The 23,174-nt window shown below is 44.6% G+C and overlaps 1 protein-coding gene across 2 annotated transcripts; it reads left to right on the top strand.

The window, feature by feature from the left end:
• Nucleotides 1–10: 10 nt before the first annotated feature.
• Nucleotides 11–22,058, top strand: ACO2 (aconitase 2). Of its 2 annotated transcripts, none has more exons than XM_064702320.1 (18): nucleotides 11–116; nucleotides 5,673–5,815; nucleotides 6,857–7,115; nucleotides 9,270–9,362; nucleotides 11,292–11,450; nucleotides 11,630–11,780; nucleotides 12,983–13,087; nucleotides 13,351–13,442; nucleotides 13,726–13,831; nucleotides 14,916–15,073; nucleotides 16,095–16,168; nucleotides 16,861–16,972; nucleotides 17,146–17,268; nucleotides 17,470–17,625; nucleotides 19,568–19,759; nucleotides 20,592–20,724; nucleotides 21,035–21,156; nucleotides 21,560–22,058. In XM_064702320.1, exons 1-18 carry the CDS (start codon nucleotides 81–83, stop codon nucleotides 21,695–21,697), a joined length of 2,352 nt encoding a protein of 783 aa, XP_064558390.1. In that variant the 5' UTR covers nucleotides 11–80; the 3' UTR covers nucleotides 21,698–22,058. The 2 variants fall into 2 exon arrangements, with proteins under 2 accessions (XP_064558390.1, XP_064558391.1); XM_064702321.1 differs by lacking the exon at nucleotides 11–116 and adding an exon at nucleotides 295–405.
• Nucleotides 22,059–23,174: the final 1,116 nt, after the last annotated feature.

Below are 23,174 nucleotides of genomic sequence, written 5' to 3'. Positions count from 1 at the left end.
GCCCCCGCGCGCGCGCCGGAGATGTCAAAGGGGCCGCGTGACGCCATCGCGGCGCGACTCCATCTTTGTCAGTGAACAAAATGGCGCCGTACTGCGTGCTGGCGGCTCGGCTGAGGGTGAGCGGCGGCGGCGGGCGGGGCGGGCAGCGGGCGGGACGGGTGGCGAGGATTGCGGCAGGGACGGGATCGCTGCCCGCTGGGCGGCCGCGAGGGCGGCCGCTCGCCTGCAGCCTCGGGGTCGGGCCGTCCCCGCCTCCGCGTGTAGGTCAGCGTGTCCCCGCTGCGGCCCCACGCCCTGTTTCCATGGCGATGGTGGGGCGGCCGCGGCTTTGGCGGCGGCGGCGTGGCCGCTGCTCGGTCCCCAGGGCAGGACGTCTCCCGCCACCGGGCCCGGCCGGCCGTCAAGGTGAGTGCAAGGTGAACAGGGCGGCGGGGACGCGGCCTGGCGCCGCCGCCTCCCCCGTGTGCCCGGGCCCCGCTGCGGTGGGCTGGAGGCGCTGTCAGAGCCCCGGGCCTGACCGGGCACAGAGCCCGAGGGCGCGGGCCCGAACGGTGAAATTAAAGGTCTTTCCCCGGGGCAGGCATTTTTGTTTCCCTTGTCTTTTATTACTTCCCCTTACGGGCATGCGGCAGCACAAGGTGACTCCTTGTTGTGTGAGTGAGCTGTCCTTTGGCTGCTTTGCTTCCAAAATCCTTCTTTTAGTACAAACATAGACGCCTGGGTGACAAAGGTCCCAGTCTCTCTGTGTGGGGAACTGGGACGGCTGAAGAAGCAGGCGGGTCAGACATAAATTCCCTTTTTTCCCGGGGCCGTGCTACAGACTCTGGTAGTCTTGTCTGTCATGACCTCTAAAACTCACCTTCACCAGTAATATGATCTTGTCACAGAGATTGCCTTTCTTAAGACTTGATTATGTTAGTGTCTACTCAGTAATAAAGTTTTCATATCTTTTAAGGCCTATAAGGCAAGTACCAGGTGCAATTTTCTGTTTAGGGCTGCTAAGGGATAAGGAAGCCTTTGCTCCCTTGTGATAAAGGCAGGCAGTGTAAGTTCTCAGTTTGCCACTTGTGACCTTGGCCAATGTGTTCCCCTTGCTTAGGGAACTGAAGTAAGAATTTGGTTGGCTTTTAGTATTCTAAAAGTATTCTGTGAATCTTAATTCCAGTTTGGTAATTACTATCCTACTTCAGAGGTAGATGCTTTAGAAAAGTGTAGTAGCTTTTAAATTTAAATGAAAGTTACAGAATAGCACAATTTCATTTAGGTTGGCATACTTGTTCTTACTTATTAAATAGTTTTTAGTTTGTACTTTGAACAGAAATGGCTACTAATAAAATGAAGGCAAACCTTTTATTAGGGTAATGTATTGGTTCTTGTTTTATGCTGTGACACTGCATGAGAACAAGCAATCATTTGCTAAAATGAATATTGTATGATGCAAAACAAAGGCTGTGCTGGCACAGTCGATATGGGGAATTTAGCATTCCAGGAGGTTGTTGTCTATTATCAGGCAAGGGATGCATATTTTTTCCCCCCTGTGAAGGACTAAATCTGTGATGCTAATCACACATGCCTCTAGGTGATGTCTTTAGCAGGCAGGGGATTTTTGCCCCTGTGTAGCAGCCTAGAGATTAATGACTATGAGCATCATCTTGTCCATCACTGTGATAGTGCAGCATTGAGCATGGCACACATTGCTGCTATTGGTTCTGTTTCCCTCCCATCCTGGAACTGTTATGGAGTTGGAGCTGCAGAGAAAGCTTGCCTCTGAGGGAAATAAATTGGAATTAACCTGATTTGGACTGACTGTCCTATTTAAAGTTCTAATAGCCTCAAAGGGTCAAGATCTCTTTTCTGCCTACCTGAAATAATGCCTTTAGTAGCATTCCATTTTTCAAGCCACATTGGCTGAGAGAGAGGACTGTAAAGCTCTAAACTGCCTGAAATATCGGGTTTATTGAAGGCATTGTGGGTAAGTACCAAAATTATGCGTGGGCAGCTTTGTGCATCAGGGCTAAACTGATCTTCAGAACCATAATTGTGGTTGCTCTTTTGAGGTGGGTCTAGAAAATGAGCCTGCATTTACAATTTGATTATACCATGCTGCCTTTTTTTTTTTTTTTTTTTCCTTTAGGCTGAATCATGGTGAATGTTGGAAACTTGGCCAGTGTTCTTAGATCAGGGAAAATGAGGAAAGATGGTATTTTGGGTTTCAGCTGGGATTTCTAGGACAGATTTCCCAGATAGAAGTGCACATAACAGTTGCTACTTTTTTGAACATGAGCTTTTGCTTACTGGGCTCATTGTGCCTTACTGGCTGCCAAAATGCAAGTTATTTTCTGAATTCAGACTCCCCTTGCACCTGGAACATTCACTGCAGTGAGCTAAATGCATGATAGCTACCTTAAAATTTGTAAAGAGCAGTGTTAGCTTCCTTACAGAGTTTTCAGAAATAATGACCCAATTATTAGATTTGCTTTCTTCTGTCTTTAAAGGAAGCTTTTTCACTCATGGAACACCAGTAGGCTTAGGAGCCCTGTAATGATTATTGCCATTCCTTTTACTGGACACTGCAAACTGGAATAAGGGATTCAGTGCCAGGTGAGAGGAGGTCACTGGGCAGCTGTTTGGCCAGCCTGGAAATAAGCAGTTCCTGGATAAAAGGGAAAATTTATAAATTTACAGATTGCCTATTTCCCTTGGCTCTTGGGCTCGAGGTACTTCTCACTGCTGACTAAAAAAAACACCATGGAAGCCCCCACAAAGCACCAGTACATTCCTTCTCAGAGAAGAGTGAGAGGGAATCAAACTGGGAACTGTCAGGCTTGTTGTGACTTTCCCTTCATCTTGCAGTTCTCCCACCCTGTTTTTGAGGATGCACAGAGAATAGACTGGTGTGATGAGTGATATAGTGAAGATTCTTTGTGAGGAGAGATCAGGCTTTTGAACCAGGCAGTTTATACTGGTTGCTTCGTGGTGGTGGAGCCTTAGACTTTCTGGGTGCCAACATGAGCAGAACCATATTGAATCAAATGAATTCCCAGCAGAAATACAGGATTAGGTTTATATCCTGGTAAAATGAAGATGGCACTTTTTAAATAGGTGCCTTTTAAAATTCTTATGTAGAGAAAAATGCTTGTGTAGTCTGCTGAAGCTGATTGGTTTAGGCAGTTATTTTCCCTGGGGAATATTGGCCATTACAGAAACAGACCTTCACTTTTCCAGACTTCTCCAGGTCCAGACAGAATTCTTCACCTTAAACACTCTCTCTTCCTGCATTTGATGGTCTGAAGCTGTGGTCAGCAGGATTCAACTACTTTGTATTGCTGATCTTGATTATCAGCTGAACACTGACATAGTATTAGAAAAAATGTTACATTTCCTTGTGCCATTTCATGAAGTGAAAAGACCCATAGACATGTATGTTCAAACAGAAAAGATTTTACCTGAATTTTGTTTGAAAAGTTTTGTTGTACCTCTTTTTGGAGTGCCCTGCTTCAGATTTCTATTTTAATCAGCTTTGGTCACAGGCAAGACTAAGATGCTATGAAGCCTGTGCTGTTACTTTTATTTGCATATCTGTTCTTCTCTATGATGAATTAAGAAGAAATTATTGCATTAAACCACAATACATTTCCTGGCCTGGGAAAGAGATTGTTTTTCCATGAACAGGGATTAAATAGCTCAGTGGTTTTTTTTCCAGCCACTCCAGCAGTTGGAGACTTTCACAAGACTGAATATCTTGTGAGGTAAAAAAAAAAAAAGGCTAGAACAAAGCACACATAAAAGTTATGTGGCTACTAGGTAAAGAGCAGCTTTGTCTAGTTTGTATGTTAAACAATGAGAAGCTGGGTGGTGTTTGTATTGGTGTGGGTGGTTGTTGGGTTTTTTTTGTTTTTTTTTTTTTTTTTTGCTGGTGGAAGAAGGAAAGGTCTAAGTCTGACACCTGTGATAAGTTCTGGAAGTTCTAGGATTAAAGTGCAGCACAGTGAAATTTGATGACTGGGCTGCCCATGCACTCATGGAGGAGCAGTGCCCTCTTTGTTCCACCAGGCTCACTTCCCTCAGATACTCTTTCAGAATGGTGGTGTACAGCTGCTGTAAGTCATTCCTGCTTCTACCAAAAGCTCTCTCTATAATGGCTGAGGATAGCTTGGTGAAAATGCAAACTGCACCCTTCTTGCTAGTGTGCTGAGTAGTGTGATCTTGCCTAGCTTTCCCCAAATTTTTTTGCACGAGCTAATAAAAAGTGTTATCCAAAGGACAATAAAACAAGAGATTTTGATAAAAATTGATGATGTCTCTTTGATTGTGATTATTTCAGGCAGTCTTTTCAATGCTGGTAACAAGAAAGTTGGAAAAAATATTCACACGGAAACATTAAAATGCTTGAACAGGTTTGAAGAATTAACTAGGCTTTTTTTTGACAGTGGTAAAAAAAACCCCAGTGGTAGTACAATGATTGTGTTCTGAACAAGGAATATTTACAATCACACATGCAAAAGGGGTGTTTAGTGTCACACTGCTACATTTATTAACCTGTACTTATCAAAGCTTTGTAACTCTGAAATAGCGGATGAATAGATAAAGTGGGATTGAGATTAGGGTGTAGTACTGGAGGAGGAAGAGTTCTGAACTCTTCAGTCTGTTTCCAGACTTCTGATGCTGATGAGTGAGACTTTGAAAGCATGTAAGAAATGTGTGTGCCAAATCCTTGGAAGTTTTTCTGGAGGCTGCTGTCTGACTCAGTTTTCAAAGCTGCGTGAGAGTTTTAGCCCTGGGCACTGACCCATCTCTTTCAGGTCAGGTGCTGTAAAGGTGCCTCGCCATAGCCTGCCCTTCTCCTGTGTTCCAGGAAACTGTCTCACTGTGGAGGCTGCCAAGTAAATTTGGGGTTTTTTTTTTTCCCTGGCACTTTCTGCTAAAGCATTCAGCTCACAGTATAGTTCACTGTCCTGCAGCTTAACTCACCTGTAGGGTAAGTGCAAAGTTTTTCAGAGGCAAAAGGTGAGGGTGCCTTTGTGAGAGTGAGGAAAAGAGCACCAGCCAGGCTGGTGGAGCTGGTGAGTTTTTTCCACATCTTGCTTCTCCTGCTCTGTGTTACATTGTAGACCAGGCCTGTACACCAAAGTCTCCTGGTAGATATTTAATACGTTTTGTAGCAGTATGGAGGGATCCTGCCCAGGAAACTTAGTATGTGATGGTGGAACAGGGGCGTGTCCAGGCAGACTGCCGCTGTATCTCCTGCTAATTTCAGTGTCAGCTCAATGCCAGCAAGCAAATACAAACCTAGAGATAATTTGCTTTAGAAACAGCATTGGTTCTTCACCATGACCCTCGTGTCAGGAGCATGGCAGACTGGTGCTTTCTTGAGAATTGGCTCATCATTGCCTGAAAGCAGATTTTTCATTTGAAAGCCTAAGGCTTCTGATGCAACAAAGAAAAAGGTGGAATAATTTAGTAAATGCTACCTGTTCTGGGTACTTAAGCGTCTCTGGGTATTTGGACTGTTTAAGATAATATGGAGTATTGTATGATGAAATATATTTGGGTGCCTTTGTGTTCCTCAGTCTGTAAAATCCCAGTAACAAAAACTGAAAAACATTTTTAATTGCTGTGTTACAGAAATTCACTCTGCAGGGCTCCAGTTTGAATACTCTCCTTTTTTTCAGCATGCCTTGAACAGTGGGGTACGACGCTACCATGTTGCTCCTGTCCTGTGCCAGCGGGCCAAGGTGGCCATGAGCCACTTTGAACCTAATGAATACATCAACTATGAAAAACTGGAGAAGAACATCAACATTGTCCGTAAGAGGTAAGAGTGGAGAAGGGAAGAAGGGAGGGGTCAGGGCATTGAATTGAGCTCTGCAGTGACAGGAAAGGAAGAAAAAATTGTTGTGGGGCCCTGGCACAAGGAATGTTTACCAGGGAAAGCAGCACTGAACTGTGGCAGTTGTAAATATAGTGAAGCATGAGTTGTAGTGTCTCCTTATAGTGGTGGGGCACTGTGGGAAGGGTTGAAGGATGTGATGAAGCACTGCAACGTGCAGAGAAGCAGGCCAGTGCAGAGGAGGTGCTAGAAAGGGCTCCATCCTCTTTGTTTAATACCCTCGTTGAGGAGTCTTTACATTGGCCCTTTGCTTCTTTCTGGGGCAGCAGTGCGTGGGTCAGGGTTGTTACAGGCTAATGCTTCTTTGTGCTGTGCTCTGCTCTAGGTGTTAGGCATGGAACAAAGGGCTAGGAATTCATAGCCTGTGTAAACATAGTGACCTTAATCTGCTGATAGAGGCTTGTGTGCCTGCTAATTTGTCATTCCTGCTCCACTTACTGTGGCAATGGTTTGTATGACTTGTCCTTCAGTCTTTGTGTCCCCTGTTAAATGTGGTAGTTCTCATTTCAAGTTGTAGTGTTGATTTAGTTACTTCTCAGAAGATCTTGCTACATACATAAATAGATTCCTCAGCTGATACAGTTGCAGAATGAAAGGTCTGAGGTCACGAAGCTCCACTTAGTTGTATTTGTTGTGGGATCTGATATTTGTGAATTGAGTCTGACCTCTGTCTCACCTCTACATTTGCTGTCTTGAAGTGAGCAGTCAGTGTTTCTTTTACAGTATAGGAAGATTAGAAAAGAAAGCATAAAATGACATCAATTTGTATGTTTTTGAACTTTATGAACTGAACCCTTGTTTAACCATGTGCCAGTTGATATTTTAGTGCTGTAAGAAGAGCATGAAGGTTTCTCTGTGCTAATGGGTCTTAACAGTCTGAGCAATAGAGAGAAGCATTCTGTTACATGCTTAAAATGGCAAATGTTGAAGTACACAAGATGCAGATACTAAAATTATTCTCCCCAGGCTTGACCGCCCCCTGACCTTGTCTGAGAAGATTGTGTATGGACACCTGGATGACCCAGCCAAGCAGGAGATCGAGCGCGGCAAGACCTATCTGCGCTTACGGCCCGACCGCGTGGCCATGCAGGATGCCACAGCTCAGATGGCAATGCTCCAGTTCATCAGCAGCGGGCTGCCAAAGGTGGCTGTGCCTTCCACCATCCACTGTGATCACCTCATCGAGGCCCAGGCAGGCGGTGAAAAGGATCTTCAGAGAGCCAAGGTCACTATTGCAGAGGCGCAACTTCTGTCTGTTTGAAAATGTCCTTCCAGTTGAAGGATGAGCTTATTTTAAATTTTTTTCCCATAAGGACAGCCAGGAATCAGGGAATCAGATATGGTAACAGAGTGCCTGTGGTGGTCAGCTCTGTAGGTCAGATGCAATGAAGAAACAGACTAAATGGATTTTTGGGAGTTTTTCACCTCAGATTCATCCATTACATGGTTTAAAGGACCATGAATGTGGGAAGAGCTAATCTTAAGTTGTTAGTGAAGGAAGCCTAGATCATGTGTATTCTAGAGAAGATATTTCAGCTAAAGAAGAGAAAAATAATTTCCAAGGGAAATAAAAGGAAGTCAAATTACTCTATGTTGCAGTATGAAAAACCTAATGCACATATGCCTGCATTGCACTGGTCCTCCACTGTGAGGGGGAGGCAAGTAGTTACTTTCCCAAACCATTTGTTACTGATTATCTGAAGAGCAACTGAATCATGTGCAGCTTTCATGGCTCATGAGTATAGTATAAAAGTGTGTAAAAGTATGGAGGATGTTGGGTTTTATGTGGGAATTTCAAAGTGTTGTGATGTGGGAAGTCCAAAGTGCTGATACAGTGCCATTTTAAAATTTTCTACTCAACTGTTTTACTGCTTATTCCTCCCCAAATGAGCTTCTGTAATCTATAGACACATTTATCTCTGACCAACATACTACAATGCATCTGCCAAGGAAATCTTGTTACTCCGAGTGGGCTTAGCCAAAGTCCAGTGTCAGAGCCAGGAGGAATTGCACCTGGAATGTTGATACCAGAATTTACCAACAGTAAACAGGAGTCAGCTGCATTTTAAGATTTTAGTCCATATCTATTCTCACACAGCGCTTGTGGTGTTGAAGTATCTGCTTTTGGCTTTCTTCAGTGGACCACAATAAAGCAACTTGCACTGCTCAGGAGTGATTTGGGGAGTTCTTGCTCTGCTTGTCTCAGTCCTAAGTTGTGCAATTAACAGTTTGAGACTTAACTAAATCAGACAATTTCTTTTCTCCTGTTCACCTCCTGTTTTCCCCTTTCCCCTATTCCTGCACTTATTCTCCATAGTGCAATTATATTTGCTGCAGCCCTGAATTGAGCTGAGTCCCTTCTTTGCCATCCACTCTGAGCAAAGCAAGTAAAGGTCCTGCCTTCTTCTGACTGGCTTCTGCTGCTGCCAGCTGGCACACAATGAATGCTGGCAGGCCAGAGGGTGGTTTGGGTTTACTGGGGGAGGGATGCACAAACAGAGTGGAGTGACCCAACTCCCAGTGGAAAACAAGGCTTAAAGAGCTGCTGCGGCCTCTTGGGAAACTTCAGCAAATGTGTGCTGAGACAATTCTTCAATTATCTCGTTTCCCCTTTCCCTTTATTCTGAAGCTTAGCTGCATGAGAACAGTCCTTAAGAAATTCTCTCCTTCTAGTGCTTATCTTATCTACTCCAGCACTCTTCTGCCAAGAACTGTTAGGATATAATAGTGTCATACTTCCTTGGCAACCATGGTTTTTCTCACAAGCAATTTTCACGGTGTGACCTCCACCAACAATGGTGACAGTGCAGCAAGAAAGAAGCATTGTGTGAGTCTTAAAGAGGGGACTTGCTAGAATGACAAATGACACTCACCAACTCCCCTGGCAGTAAACACTTCCAGTTCCATTTCTTAATCTGTAAAAATAAAGCTGGAATATTTATCTAAGGGATTTGAAATGTCTCCAAAGCATCTGTATAGGAAAAAGAACACCCGGTAGAGAAGGAAGGAGGGGCTAGAATGAGCGAGGGAAACGGGTTAAAAAAACCCCCTGAGAATAGGGAAAGTGAGCACAGCATTTTTAAATGTCTTATTGGCAGGGTTTTCCTTAAATTGTGCTGTTTGGAATTAGAAACTAAAAAACTTTTAGTAGAGCTACAAGTGGGATGCAATTAAATGGTCTTGTTACAGCTGTCTGTCAAACAGTCTTAATCTTAACCTGTTGATTTTAAAAATGATGTGTAACTCCTTCGAGCTGCTGCAAAACTGGGAAGCAAACTACAGGCAGGCATGTGAAAGAAGGGAATGTGTTTGAAAAAGCTTTTGCTGTATGGAAGAACAAAATGGGGTACTAATGCTCTGTGCTTCCCTATGTGAATAGGACATAAACCAGGAGGTGTACAACTTTCTGTCAACGGCTGGTGCCAAGTATGGAGTGGGATTCTGGAAACCTGGGTCAGGAATCATTCACCAGGTAAAGTGTGTGTGTGTTTGCAGTCTTTGAACATGAGTGGGTCTTTCACCTTAGGGTGGAGAGAGAGCTCAAGTGCAAATCTTTAGAGAATTTCACTGGTTTAGGGAAATAACTTGCTTTGCTCGAGGCAGGCGAGGTTTCTTACTTGCTCTCTCAGTTATCTTGACCACAGTGGAGTTTTTTTTAAAGGTTATTTTGGTCAAACTGTAACCTGATGTATCATTAGGTAGTGCCAACAGCATGCCATGTGAATTACAGAAGCTTGAAATACCTTAACTGCTTGTGGGCTGGCTCCTCCTAGTACAATTGAGACTGTAAGGTGAGGCCATGAAGCTGGCTACATAGGGTTAATGTGAATTGCATTTAGTGGTAAGGAAAGCAGCCTTGGGAACATACTTTTTTTTAGGATTATTATGTATGCATTTAGTTCTATAAAACCCAGAAGAGTATATGAGGACACAACAGAGCAGCATACTTCAAGTACTCAGGAGTGGCAACACATAAGGAGTTGCTAGGTGAATTTGAATAAAATGCAAAACAGTTTCCAAGTCTGAGATTCTCTTGTTATTACACTTGGATCTAAAAAAGAATATGACAGGCCCAAAATAATTTACCACTTGATGAGGCTTTTTGTTTTTTTAAAGCGAACACCTCTGTCAGGATGTCCCTAAATTGCTTGCAGTTGTTTTGCTTTGAGGGTGCAGTAGTCATTTTTCATTGTTCCTCTGAGTCTCAGGCAGCAAAAGTTTAAGAGCAGCATGAAGCAAAAGGAGGGGAAAGGAGAATGGATGACTGGTAAGCCTCCTGTCAGCAGGGAACTTGTGACCAGGTGCAGTCAAGAGCTCTCTGCTATGTTTTCCTAGCTACAAAATGAGTTACTAAGGTTACCTTTACTTAATGTGACGCAATGGATGAACTCTTCAAAAGGTTATGGGAACACCTCGGGTCATTTGTGTTCCAAAGCCACTCGTAACATCTGTCATGTGGCAACATAGCTCTGTGCTGAGGTTACCAGTCTTCTTGTGGCTGACTTTCTCTGGCTGGAGGAAACTGGTCCTGTTGTATAGCTTCAGGTACAACTGTGCCAAAGTGAGGCCTTGAGAATGACTCTTCTCACACAAATAGGTTGATATGGCTACAAGAATATAAAACTGAAAGTTCTGAAAGCAAAGCCTTGGTCTTTTTGGTAAAGGACTGCCTTAGTTCTGTTCAAGCTGTTCTGTGATGCATGTGCTGTGAGTTCTGTGCTTCCCAGAAAGGCTGTTCCTAGTGCTGGTGTGGCACATATGCAGTCAGAAGTTCATTAGCTTGAGTTCTCTACAGTGTTGCTACCACAGAAATCTCATTTTTCATTGAGAATGGTTTTGCGGTTTTGTTAATAGTTGAAAAGTCTTTCATGGAACTGGTAGCATCAGTAAGGGAAGGGCAGTGTCTTGGTGAGAAGTTCCTCTATGTAACGGAGTTTTCGCTGGCAGCATGGATTGGAGAAGCCTGTTGGTATTCTACTGCTATGGAGCACAAAGGCTATGGAAGGATAAGTCCATTGGATAAGTGAACTGACTTGCTCAGCTGTTAACAAGGGTATGGAGATTATGGAACAGACTCTTGAGGCCTAACAAAGGTGGCACCTTAGCAAAAGCCTAAACTGGAAGGAAAAAGAGGAGATTGTTTTCTAATTTTTTTATTATCCTGCGATGAGCAAGGATCCTGGGGCTGAGACTTGGTACCTTGTTTTGTCATTACATCCTCCACAAGGAGTTTGAAACAAAAGAGATCAAAATTTCCAATCCAGCCCAAATTCAGTTATTTTCTTGCTATTGAAATCTGCAAATACAAACTGATCTAAACTCTTGTTTTTGTTTTCTTTCTGCTGTCTTCCCCCTTCTTTCTCACAAAACAAGCAAGCAAACAATCCATTTTTATTTTCAGATCATTCTGGAGAACTACTCCTACCCCGGGGTTCTGCTGATCGGCACAGACTCGCACACCCCCAACGGAGGTGGCCTGGGCGGAATCTGCATTGGTGTGGGTGGAGCTGATGCTGTGGATGTCATGGCAGGAATCCCTTGGGAGCTCAAATGCCCAAAGGTAGGGGCAGAAGGAATATGAAGCTTTGATGCCAAGGGTGAGATGCATGATGTGTAAGGAGCATTGATTTTCAAGCACTGTGTATATAAGTGTGACAGGAGTATACCCCTCAGCAGAACTATATACTGTTACCTTTCTGACAGGAAGTGATGCCAGTATTTTTTTTTGATGTTGCTCAGGTTATTGGTGTAAAACTGACTGGCAAGCTCTCAGGCTGGACTTCTCCTAAAGATGTGATCCTGAAAGTGGCTGGCATCCTCACTGTCAAGGGTGGAACGGGCGCCATCATTGAATACCATGGGCCGGGTGTGGATTCAATCTCCTGCACAGGTAAGTCAACACAGATGTCTTATCTGAGCGGATTGTTGGTGGAGCTGGGTGTTGAGCTATCTGTGGAGGCTGGGAAGGGAACCAAACAAGAAGTACCAATGTTTTCCCTTAGCCTGGCCCAGCAGTTTGTACATGGCAAACTGGAAGAGTGGTGTAACAAGATAGCACTCCCTCTCAGTGACCTCTCTCTGATAAACCTTTGTGTGATTTTGAGAACATGGAATGGTTAATTGTGAAGAATCCTGTAATATGGTGTGTGAGGATAAGAATAAGGGTGGATGTATTCCAGTGTAAACTTAGAGGGTGGAGATGTCAGCAATAAAGGAATGACGTATTCATTTCAGCCTAAAATAGGCTGTGAATAGAAAAAAGAACCAGGTTAATGGGAATATATGTGTGACAGCTGCTAAACAAAGAGCAGAGGTTCTGAGACCAGAAGGCAGTTTGTATCACACAGTTTATACTAGCTAATTGTGGATCTTGGGTGCTGAATTTGAACTAGCAAAAATTGTAGTTCTCTGTAATATGCTAGTTAGGACTAAATTACAAGAAATGTCTTCCTTTAGCTTGATGTGCAGCCTTCAAGCTGGACTTCTCTCAATTTGCATGACTTGGCTACAACTTAGAATACTTGGCTTACAAACTGAGAGCAATTTGGGATTTTTCTTCTATGAAATCAGAGGAATTTTATATCTGCTTCCAGCTTGTTAAATGTAAAACAGGAGCTTCTACAGCTTCATTGCTGTGTACTTGAAAGGGATGTGCTATGTTCTGTCACTGGAAGCATTTTATTCAGCCCATTTCTCACAAATATCTGGCTCCTCCAGTGAAAACAAATGAGATGGTAGGGAGGGACAGGACACTCATTGAAGGTAGCAGAGACACTGCTCACTGCTGTAAATGATTTGATGCTCAGTGCAAACAGGAGTTCCTTGTTATATCAATATCTGCATGTATCAGTGTAACTTTTGGCTCATTCCTTCCACAAGAGTCTGGTCACAGGCACTGTATTGATCAGAAACATAGGGGGCTGACCCAGCCATTATATTGTCAGTGTCCTTTCAGCTCTGGCTTTAGGTTTCTGTGGCTGATGCCCTGATTTCTCCTAGCTTTGCTGTCTTGTGCATATACTGACTTTTGGAGAATTGAGTGGCCTTGGACTTTCTCATTTGACCCCATGGTCTCTTCTCCCACTTCTCTAGGAATGGCAACAATCTGCAATATGGGGGCTGAAATTGGAGCTACCACATCAGTCTTCCCTTACAATGAACGCATGAAGAAATACTTGGGCAAGACTGGGAGAGCTGGTAAGAGGATTTGGGGGTTGAAGTGGGTAGAAGTATGGGTTTCATGTGAAGGTGTATTCTGGGAGCAGTGTTCTCCTACGGTGTTGTCTAATGAGATTTTTGACCTTGTGTGGTCCTGTAGTTCATCTGCTACAAGCAGGGAGTCTGTAGATGAAGTGGCTGGGGAATTACACAGTTGACCCCGCCTGTGTTTAGTTTTCTAGACTTCTTTTTCTCCCTCATATTTGCTGCACTTTTCAGATCTTCCTTCTTTCTTATTCCAGATATAGCTGCACTAGCAGATGAATTCAAGCAACACTTGGTACCAGATTCTGGTTGTCACTATGACCAGGTGATAGAAATCAACCTCAGTGAGGTAAGGCTTCATTTCTTCTTGCCATTTTGAATGCTGTGATGTGACTCTGCTTTGTGTGACTGAAGACCAAGCTGGGAGTTTGATGCAACACCCCTGATGCTGTGCTAGAACGTGTGAAATACTTTCAGGTCTGCTTCACCTACAGCTTGTGCTCCAGTTTTTATGTAGGAGAATCTTAGTTAAACAGCTACCAGATAGAGCTGTGAAAGGAATTGATTTGCTGCTGTGTTTTGGGGTTATTCTTTGCTGCTGTGATTTCTGACTTTGTCACTGTTTCTTAAAGCTGAAACCGCATATCAATGGACCTTTCACACCAGACCTGGCGCACCCTGTGTCAGATATTGGTGCTGTGGCAGAAAAGGAGGGCTGGCCTGTTGATATCAGAGTTGGTGGGTAGCATTTGCTCTTTCCTCTGCCTTTGTACTTGTGGCATAAACATTGTTGTCTTGGGATAAGCTGTTGGTCAAATAGTTTGGGATCCAGTTTTTTCACTGCTTCTGTATGTCCTTTGACTTGGGTGCAGTGTCGACTGTTCATGGCCATATATATTTTCTGGGAAAAGTAGTGACCACATGGGCCAAGTGTGTAGGATGAGATCCAGGATAGTAGGAGGGATTTTCATCTCAAGAGATACACCAGGTTTCTTCCATTTTTGAAATGCTTGAATGTTTGGATTGACAGGAATGTTACCCATTGAAGATCGTTTTTATTAAAAGTCTGTGGTATGGATTTACCTGTTGCAGAGAGTTGTCTGGAGCATGAGTGTCAGCACTCCCAGCAGTTGGCTGTTGAACTCTTGGGACCTAGTAAAGTTAATGCTTGCTGTCCTAAAAAGCAGGCTTGTAAATTTATGTACTTGCTTTTGGGATGGTAGTTTGTGGGCTGACTTCTCAACTGTTGCTCATGGAGCGGAGGAAGGAATGAAAAGAATGGAAATACATTGTAAAGCCATGTCCCAGGTCGGAAGTGTTACAAATAGGATACAATTACAGTAGCTGTAACTGAGAGAGAATTTTTATTTTGCTGCTTAGCACCAGAATGCTGTCAGGATGGTACAGCATGTCCTTGTGTGGTCTTCATACTATACCAAAGATGTTTTCTTTTTTTCCATTTCTTGCCATCTTGATTTAAAGCTTTTTCTGTCTTTGTGGAACAATACCTCTCTTTGGTTATTTGCTTAACCAAAGTGCAAGTAGGTGACACTCAGGTCTTGTAAAACAGTAACCTAGTCAGATTAGACTAGTGACCGAGTAGTGTGTTCTGACTGTGCAACCTCCACAGCTGGACAAGGGACTGCTTGTGACCACACTATATCACTGGGAGGCTTGGCAGTGTTGGTACCTGAAGCCCTTTCAGTTTCCTTATCAACAGAAAAGGTGGTTATCCCTTGTTTCTTCTGGGAGACGGATCAGGGAGAATCTTCCAAGTACCAGGCTGCAGTAACCACCCCCCTGTTTCTGTCAAACACCACAGGCTTGATTGGCAGCTGCACCAACTCCAGCTATGAGGACATGGGACGCTCTGCAGCGGTGGCAAAACAGGCCCTTGCACATGGATTGAAGTGCAAATCCAAGTTCACCATCACACCAGGCTCAGAGCAGATCCGTGCCACCATTGAAAGGGATGGTTATGTGAGTATGGCTGCTCTTTGCACTTCCAAGCAGAAAGGGTTAAATTCTTCAGGACAGTACTCAGGGGGCCAAGTTAACTAATGGAAACCTCCTGAACTTTGTCTTCACTTGTGCAATTACTGATGTAGCTGGTCTTGTGCTACTGTGCCTGTGGGTCCTGCCATCATCTTGACAGTGTTTTGACCTGATATCTTTACTACCTGGGCATGTAAAAACAGGATTAGAACTGAACAAGGCTGAGGCAGCTGTCAGGAACTGGGGCCCTGAGGAGAGAAAAGCATAGCAAGGGATACCTCATGCTCCTGGGATAGATGGCCATGGCTGACAAAAGACTGCAATCTACTTTTATCCCAACATATAAAGAGAGCATGCTCTTTTGTTGGAAGGTGGTTCCCAATTTAGACCAAATTTATGACAAAATTCGTACTGGCTTTAAAAGGAATGTGTCTCTTGAGGAACTGTTACCTACTTTCTGTGCATAAAATGTTGTTTTAATTAGCTTTACTATTTAGTAAATTTTAGATGCTGTCATAGTGTGAGGACCAAGTCTTTATATATGGATATGTCCAGCCAATGTTGGATGGCTCTTCTAACCAAGTCCTACCTTTCAAGTCATACCTTTCCTTACCAGCTGCCCCCTTCATTGAGTTGTTTGCTGAGTAGACTGAGCGGGCACACATACTTGCCTGCACTGTTGCCAGTTCTGTCCTTACATGGACAGGAAGTCTATAGAATATTAATCAGACCAGGCACTGCACTTCAGTCAGATGTCTGTAAGTAGCTGGGTTGCTCGAGTTGAAGCAGGTGGAGAATGAGAACATCATGGCAAGTCATCCTGTGCTCTGCCCCAGTCTTGCTGGGGTCAAACCCCATGTATTTATAAAAGTGGCTCAAAACTGAAACAAGGAGGGGAATTTTCTTGGGCTCAGTGCTTCCTCTTAGTGTCTTCTTCCCCCAAAAGAGCAACCCCAGAAACTCATTCTAGGCATTCTATGGTAACCAAGTTGTTTTCTGCCCCCAGGCAAAAATCCTGCGAGACGTTGGAGGGCTGGTTCTTGCTAATGCTTGTGGGCCATGCATCGGGCAGTGGGACAGGTAAAATGACAGATGCACCTCACTCCAGCTCTGTGTCTTTTAGCTTCCAGAATGCTCTGTGAAGCCTGATTTGATTGTAAATACAACACACTGGTAATTAAATGTTTAAAAACCAGCTAGCCATAGCTGTCTGGTATGTACTGGAGGAGGCAAAAAGAAGGACTACAAATTTGTATTGAGCCTTTAGGTGAATAAAGCTGCAAAATGGACACACATTCTGGAGGCTTTTTGTAGAAGGCAAAGAAAGAATGGGGAGAAAGATTTGTTGTCTATGAGAGGGTGGACTGAAGTTTGTGTGGGCCTTTTAAAATGGGAAAAGTAAATTGGTCCAGCTTCAGTCATTGGAGTGGTAGGGAGAATAATTCCCAATAGAAGGGATGGGAGGCACATTTTTATGTTGCTTTATCACGGCTGACCATGGGATATCCAAAGACAATGTGCTTCGTTGATTATTGTTCAACAGTGAACAACATGGGCTGTGAAAACTACTGCAAGAATCAGTGTTTGACTTGGGTTTGCATTCATTCATTTTGGGTCTGTGCTTAAGGGGGGAAAACATGTACAGGCACCAGCTCCTGTTTCTAAGATAGTGATTGTGCCTAAACTATGGGCAAGCTGGGGGATTCTAGCAGTGAGACATCTAGAAGCAGTATTCCATTTGGATCTGATGAGAATGTTTGCTTCTTTTACAGGAAGGACATCAAGAAAGGAGAGAAAAATACAATAGTTACATCCTACAACCGGAATTTCACGGGTCGCAATGATGCCAATCCAGAGACTCACGCATTTGTGACTTCTCCAGAGGTAAGAAACAGCCGGGGGGGGCTGTGGAATAGTTCAGGGCTCTGCAGAAGAGGCCCAGTGTGCCTTGTTTAGTAGCTTTTGGCTGGTGGCTTTGAGACTTAGATGTAGGACTTCCAGGTGAAGTGATGAGAGGTAGAATATGCCTTTAAATTTGTCTTTTTTTTTTCTTTCAGATTGTCACAGCCCTGTCCATTGCTGGCACTCTAAAATTTAACCCTGAGACTGATTACCTGACAGGAGCAGATGGGAAGAAGTTTAAACTAGAGGCACCTGATGCAGATGAGCTGCCCAAACTGGTAACTGCTCTGTCTGGGGGCAGAGGGAGGGAAGACCTGACACTAGCAGTGTTTTATTTATACTGAGGGAACTTACAGGCAGTGACCTTTTTCTTGACACATGATGGTAGAGCCAGAGTGGGTGCAGTTGGCTGTATTGGCTTGTTCTTCACATGCTGGTGGGATGGCTGAGGCTGATGATTTTCCTTTCTCCTTTGGAAGGAGTTTGACCCAGGCCAGGACACCTACCAGTACCCTCCCAAGGATGGCAGTGGGCAGCGCGTGGATGTGAGCCCCACCAGCCAGCGGCTCCAGCTCCTTGAGCCCTTTGATAAGTGGGATGGCAAGGATCTGGAAGACATGCTGATCCTCATCAAGGTCAGGAACAAAGTGGGGGAGCATCAGCTATGACAGGTCTGCTTGAGCAGGGGTTTGCACAGCAACTGCTAGAAGCTTTGGATGTGCCTTTGAGATACCTGATTCCCTCCCCTACAACCATGTTGTTACAGAAAGGGAAGCAAGGGCTCTTCCTTTCTTCCAGCTGTTTCTTTCTGATATTTCTTTCTGTTATAACTCAGTGACTCTTCTCCTTTGGGCTAGTGGTTTGCTAATACCATGCAAAAGCAGGCTTGTTATAGCATGTAATATGATCCTGTCCAAACCATGCAGTCTGCAGAATTTGTCCCAGTTACTACCTACAACAAAAAGGTGGATGGGTTCTTTAATTAGCATCTCTAATACTGACTGTTCTAAGATGTATTTTGTCTGAAATGAGGTCATTGGGAACTTCTCATCCATCAGTATGCATGTTCTCTTCCCACTTTATAGAAAGAGAAATTACTTCACACTTGTTAAACATTGCAATTTGGTGTTTCAATGGAGACATGGGTTTCTCCTCACTGCCTGAGGTGAGTTAACAGATGGAAACTTCAGTTGATATGGTGAGAGGTTCTGAAATGCAATCCCTTATGAAGTGACCTTTGGGAACATTCCTGATTCTCAGTGACAGAGCTGGATGTACTCCCAAGGGCCATACTGCTGTGCAAAAGTTTTTGACACAGGCAATTCCTTTATAAGCACTTTAGAACTTAATAGTTGGAAGACCATTATCTCTGGTTGGGAATTCTGTTCTTACAAGCTGAGAAGGCTTATGTGCAGTTTGGAAACTTAGAGGGTAACACTTGGCATCTTGTTGAAGTTGCCCAGCAGGGAGGCTGGGCTGTAGCAGGAAGGGCTTAATTGCTTTTTGTACCTGAACAACCTACTGCTGAGGGAAGTGAGAACACAGCAGGAGATGTCATGGCTAAGCTAATTTTTGCAATTTACCCTTTGGAAAAGGGATGTTCTTACCCAATGCATGCAGAATGACCACTGTGTTCTGCTTTAGAGTGCCTTGTTTCTGTAACTGATGTGCTTTTCTGGGGTTTACGCCTTTAAAAAGAGATATGATGATCACATCATATCTCTTTTGAAAGGGACCACAGTGGGTCATCTGGTCCAACCTCCCTGCTCAAGCAGGGTCATCCCAGAGCATATGGCACAGGATTGTGTCCAGATGGTTCTTGAATATCTCCAGTAAGGGAGACTCCACAGCCTTTCTGAGCAATCTGTTCCAATGTGGTCACTGCACAGTAACGAAGTTGTTCCTCATGTTCAGGTGGAACTTCCTGTGCCTCAGTTTCTGCTCCATTGCCTCTTGTCCTATTGCTTGGCACCACTGAGCAGTCTCCACACTCTTGACTCCCTCCCTTCAGATACTTACAGATATTGTAAATGAAAGGTCCCCTCTCATTGGTCTCTGAACAGGAGATGGTTCAGTCCCTTAATCACCTTTGTCACCCTCCCCTGTACCTGCTCTAGGGCTCCATGTCTCTCTTGTACTGGGGAGCCCAGAACCGGACATAGCACTCCAGAGGGCTAACTAGAGGGACAGGATCACTTGCCTTGACCTGCTGGCAATGCTCTTCCTAATTCACCCCAGAATGCCATTGGCTTTCTTGGCCACATGGGCACACTGCTGGCTCATGGACTGCTTTGTTGTCCACCAGGACTCCCAGATCTTTCTCTGCAGAGCTGCTTCCCAGCAGCTCATGCATGGAATTACTTTCTCGGGTGCAGGACCCTGAACTGGCCCTTGCTGACCTTCAGACAGTTCTCTGCCCACCTCTCTAACTTGTTGAGGTCTTTCTGAAGGGCTGCAGAGCCCTCTGGAGTATCGACCACTCCTCCCAGTTAATGCTTCACAGTTACAAGAGTTGAGGAAGGGTCCATTAGGACATTAGTCCATCCTGAGACATTCTTCTCTTCTGCTACACTTTAGGTCAAAGGGAAATGCACCACTGATCACATTTCTGCGGCCGGACCGTGGCTCAAATTCCGTGGCCATCTGGACAACATCTCCAACAACCTGCTCATTGGCGCCATCAACATCGAGAATGGCAAAGCCAACTCTGTGCGCAACGCGTTAACCCAGGAGTTTGGCCCAGTCCCAGACACAGCCCGGTACTACAAGGTGAGACCTTCCCCTGACACGTCTATTTTAAGGGGATGTTTACACTTTGGGCAGTCTGTGCCAAATAGAAGGATCTCACCCTCCTGCTCTCAAGTAACAGCAGCTGCGAATTCATTCAGCATTGAGGCATTTTCTTGGTGCTTTCTCTAATGATTGCAGTTCCTGTAGGAGATTCTGTCCCTACCTGCTATGGGCAAGAGGGAGGAAGATCTCATGACTCAGAGGGGACCAGGGATCATATATGAAAGAGGAAGAACACCTTTAGGCTTTGCACACCTTACAAGGCATGGGTGTCATCAGACTAACTAAATCTTGCCTCCTGAATGCTTCACCTCTGACCCAGTCTAATGTTTAAATAAATTATAGTTTTATCCCATTTATTCTTTAACACTAGGCTTCAAATCTCAAGAAATGTCCTTTTACCCTCTGGACAACTTGGCAGTTGTTTTGATTGGCTCTTTCAGTAGAGAGAAGTTAAAAATTTCCATCTCCCTTCCAGAAGCAGAGCAGAGGTCATGGCTTGTGCCAACACTGGTCTGGCATAGCATGATGGAAGGAGAGGTGGCAGGAAAAGGAAGGAAAGTATTTGCTCTGGATCCCAAGAGCAATCCTCCTCAGCCCTTGTCAGCAAGGATGGCAGTGCATAACTACCGTGAAGCACTAAACTCCTTTATTTCTCTCCTGTCTCAGAACCCAAGGGAGTCTTCTGGGAGAAGGTGTCCTAGCATAGCAATGTCAGTGAAGTGCTGAAATTAGATGTGTGGGTGGGTATTTATTGCTAATTCCTCACTCGAGTGGCTGCACAAATGTAAATCTGTGTCTTTTGTCACAGAAAATGGGTATCAAATGGGCAGTTGTTGGGGATGAAAACTATGGTGAGGGATCAAGCCGGGAGCATGCAGCATTGGAGCCACGTCACTTGGGAGGAAGGGTCATCATCACCAAGAGCTTTGCCAGGATCCACGGTGAGTCAGGCTTCCCCTATGGTGTTTGTAAACAGGATGTGTTCAGTTTGAGTGGAAGTGGTGTTTATACCTTGCCCAGGGCTCAACACCTCCAGGCATGAACCCTCCCTGCTGACAGATGGCAAGGTCCCTCCTGTCAGGACTCCTGTTACATACCTGGTTGGATATGCCACAAACAAGGGATATGCTGATTTTGCTACAGAGATAGTAATCTAATCGTTGTTGGAATAGTAGTGTGAGCAGGCAGAAGGTAATCATGCTTCCCTGGAATGGGATGTTACAAGTGTGGTTGGTGGTTTGTTCTCCACAGAAACCAATCTGAAGAAGCAAGGTCTACTGCCTCTCACTTTTGCTGATCCAGCAGACTATAACAAGATTCATCCTGTGGATAAGCTGAGCATTGTGGGGTTGAAAGACTTTGCACCTGGAAAGGTAACTGTCTGGGTGTCTTGTCATGCACTTGGGGGCAGGGACATGCCACTGATGGGGATCAGTGGTGAGCTGTGTGCTCGTGAGGCAGCACTGGCACTGATGAGCAGTGCAGCCTGCCAGCCTGGTGAGACACAGTGGCTGGGACACACAGGGCGGGTCAGAACCAGTGGTGTTCTGAACAGTTAAGAGAAACCTTTGTACAGTACTCTGAATTCCTGGACCTGTTGACTTAAGCACGAGTGTTCCCTAGAAGGAACTGCAACCTTTTATTTTAAGATCCACCCTGAGCTGGAATTCTCCCTTTTCAGCCCTTTAAAACCATGTAGAAATTTTCCTGTGAGAAGCTTCAGATAACCTTCTCCCTTGAAAGAGAAGGGAAAATAAAACTGTCTTCTTCCTTTAGCCTCTGAAATGCATCATCAAGCATCCCAATGGGAGCCAAGAAACAATCATGCTGAACCACACCTTCAATGAGTCGCAGATCGAGTGGTTTCAGGCTGGCAGTGCCCTGAACAGAATGAAGGAGCTGCAGCAGAAATGAAGCTAAGTGCGCACAATGCCCCAGTGCACTGGACTCGATTCAGCTTTGGCATTTTCATGAAAGTGCAATTCCATGCCTACTGTTGGAATAAATGTCTGATCAAATGTAACCATAGCTTCCTTTTTGTTATGGTACTTCCTCTTCACTGACACTATGAAAAGGGAGTGCAGCTAGGCTTACTTTTGTCTTTTAAATTCCCCGGCTTCCTTTTTCTATTTTGGCTCAATTTCAGTTCTCACACAGTTATTTATATTTGGAAATAACCAGCAAAGGTGGGTTTGTCTGCTCAGTTGGTTGTTTTCTGCCCATTCACTTTACTGATGGCTAAAGACTTAAAATGAAAATAAAGAATGTGACCATCTCTTCTGTCATGTGTTATTGTATTCATCATCCTAATCCCCCTCATTGTTTTTGGGAGGGTGGGAAAGAACTTCTAAATCACTGCTATATGGAGAAAAAAACCAAATTGAACAGTAAGTCAGTGTAGTAAAAAAGAGCCCTCACAGCTGTCTTGGACTGTTCAGCTCTTGACATTAACCTACTGCAGGCTACCCTTGTGATTATGACCACCCTCCCCCCTACATTCCTGTCTAGGGCAACACTGCCACCATTGCAGCGATGACAAACTTGCAAAGAACACCTGCTGTATCTGATTTCCCAGCACTGCACACTTAGGTTTCTGAAGCACAACTTACAGCAGGAGATGGATGTTGAGGAGTCTCTCATGAGAACAGCACGCAAAACCACATCACTACCACTTCACTTACTCCTAGGAGCCCTGACCCTGTCCAAAAGGAGCTGAGCAAAACCACTACCTGGAGTAGCTGGACTTCTTCCCCTTGCCCTGGCACTACCCAGAACAGCCTGTGTGGAAGTTGCTCACTTGTTTCACCCAAATTTCCACCTATACAAACAGCTGGGGGGTTTCTGCAAACAGTTATTTCCATCACAGCTAGATGGATGCATGTGTGAGCACTGCTGCTCTGTAGGTGGCATTCAGTAAGCTTATTGTGTGCACAGATGGACTTCAGTTACTGTGTGAACCTAAAGAATTCTAGGCTCCCTTTTAATTAGGGCATTGCACCAGGAATAACAGTTGAGAATTAAGGGGTTCTAACGATGCTGCAGGGAGGGCGCTGATGACTCAGGCTTTGTTTTCACAGTTGGAGGTTAAGCAGACCCACTATCCCAGGGAATTACAGCTCCTTCCTGCCAAACGTGGCTGGCTTTGTAATTATGTGCAACATCACTCTCTTGGCAATGGGCCCTGCATAGATTTTACTCACTGTTTTGTTCCCTCCTTTCCTTGTACTGCTGTCAGGCAGGGTGATGGCAATTGTTTGTCATTGGCTGTTAGCACAGAGCAAAGCGTTGGTCTCAACTCTGTCTGCCTTGAAATCCAAGTAGCTAAACTGCAGGAGGCAAGTGTTTTCTTCCTGCTAGGCAGGAAGCTAATAGTTTCCCCACAAATTGTACA

The sequence above is a fragment of the Zonotrichia leucophrys genome, chromosome 1A (genome assembly GCF_028769735.1).
Source record: "Zonotrichia leucophrys gambelii isolate GWCS_2022_RI chromosome 1A, RI_Zleu_2.0, whole genome shotgun sequence".
In the NCBI taxonomy this organism is placed as follows: Eukaryota; Metazoa; Chordata; class Aves; order Passeriformes; family Passerellidae; genus Zonotrichia; species Zonotrichia leucophrys.
This window is presented reverse-complemented; position numbering and strand designations above follow the sequence as displayed.

Bases quoted from the DNA above. Each gene is read 5' to 3' on its own strand.
- ACO2 (XM_064702320.1), top strand. From the start codon at position 81: ATGGCGCCGTACTGCGTGCTGGCGGCTCGGCTGAGG. The intron at 15,074-16,094 runs GTGAGTATGGCT...TTCTGCCCCCAG, and splicing joins CCATTGAAAGGGATGGTTAT to GCAAAAATCCTGCGAGACGT. The intron at 21,157-21,559 runs GTAACTGTCTGG...TTCTTCCTTTAG, and splicing joins AAGACTTTGCACCTGGAAAG to CCTCTGAAATGCATCATCAA.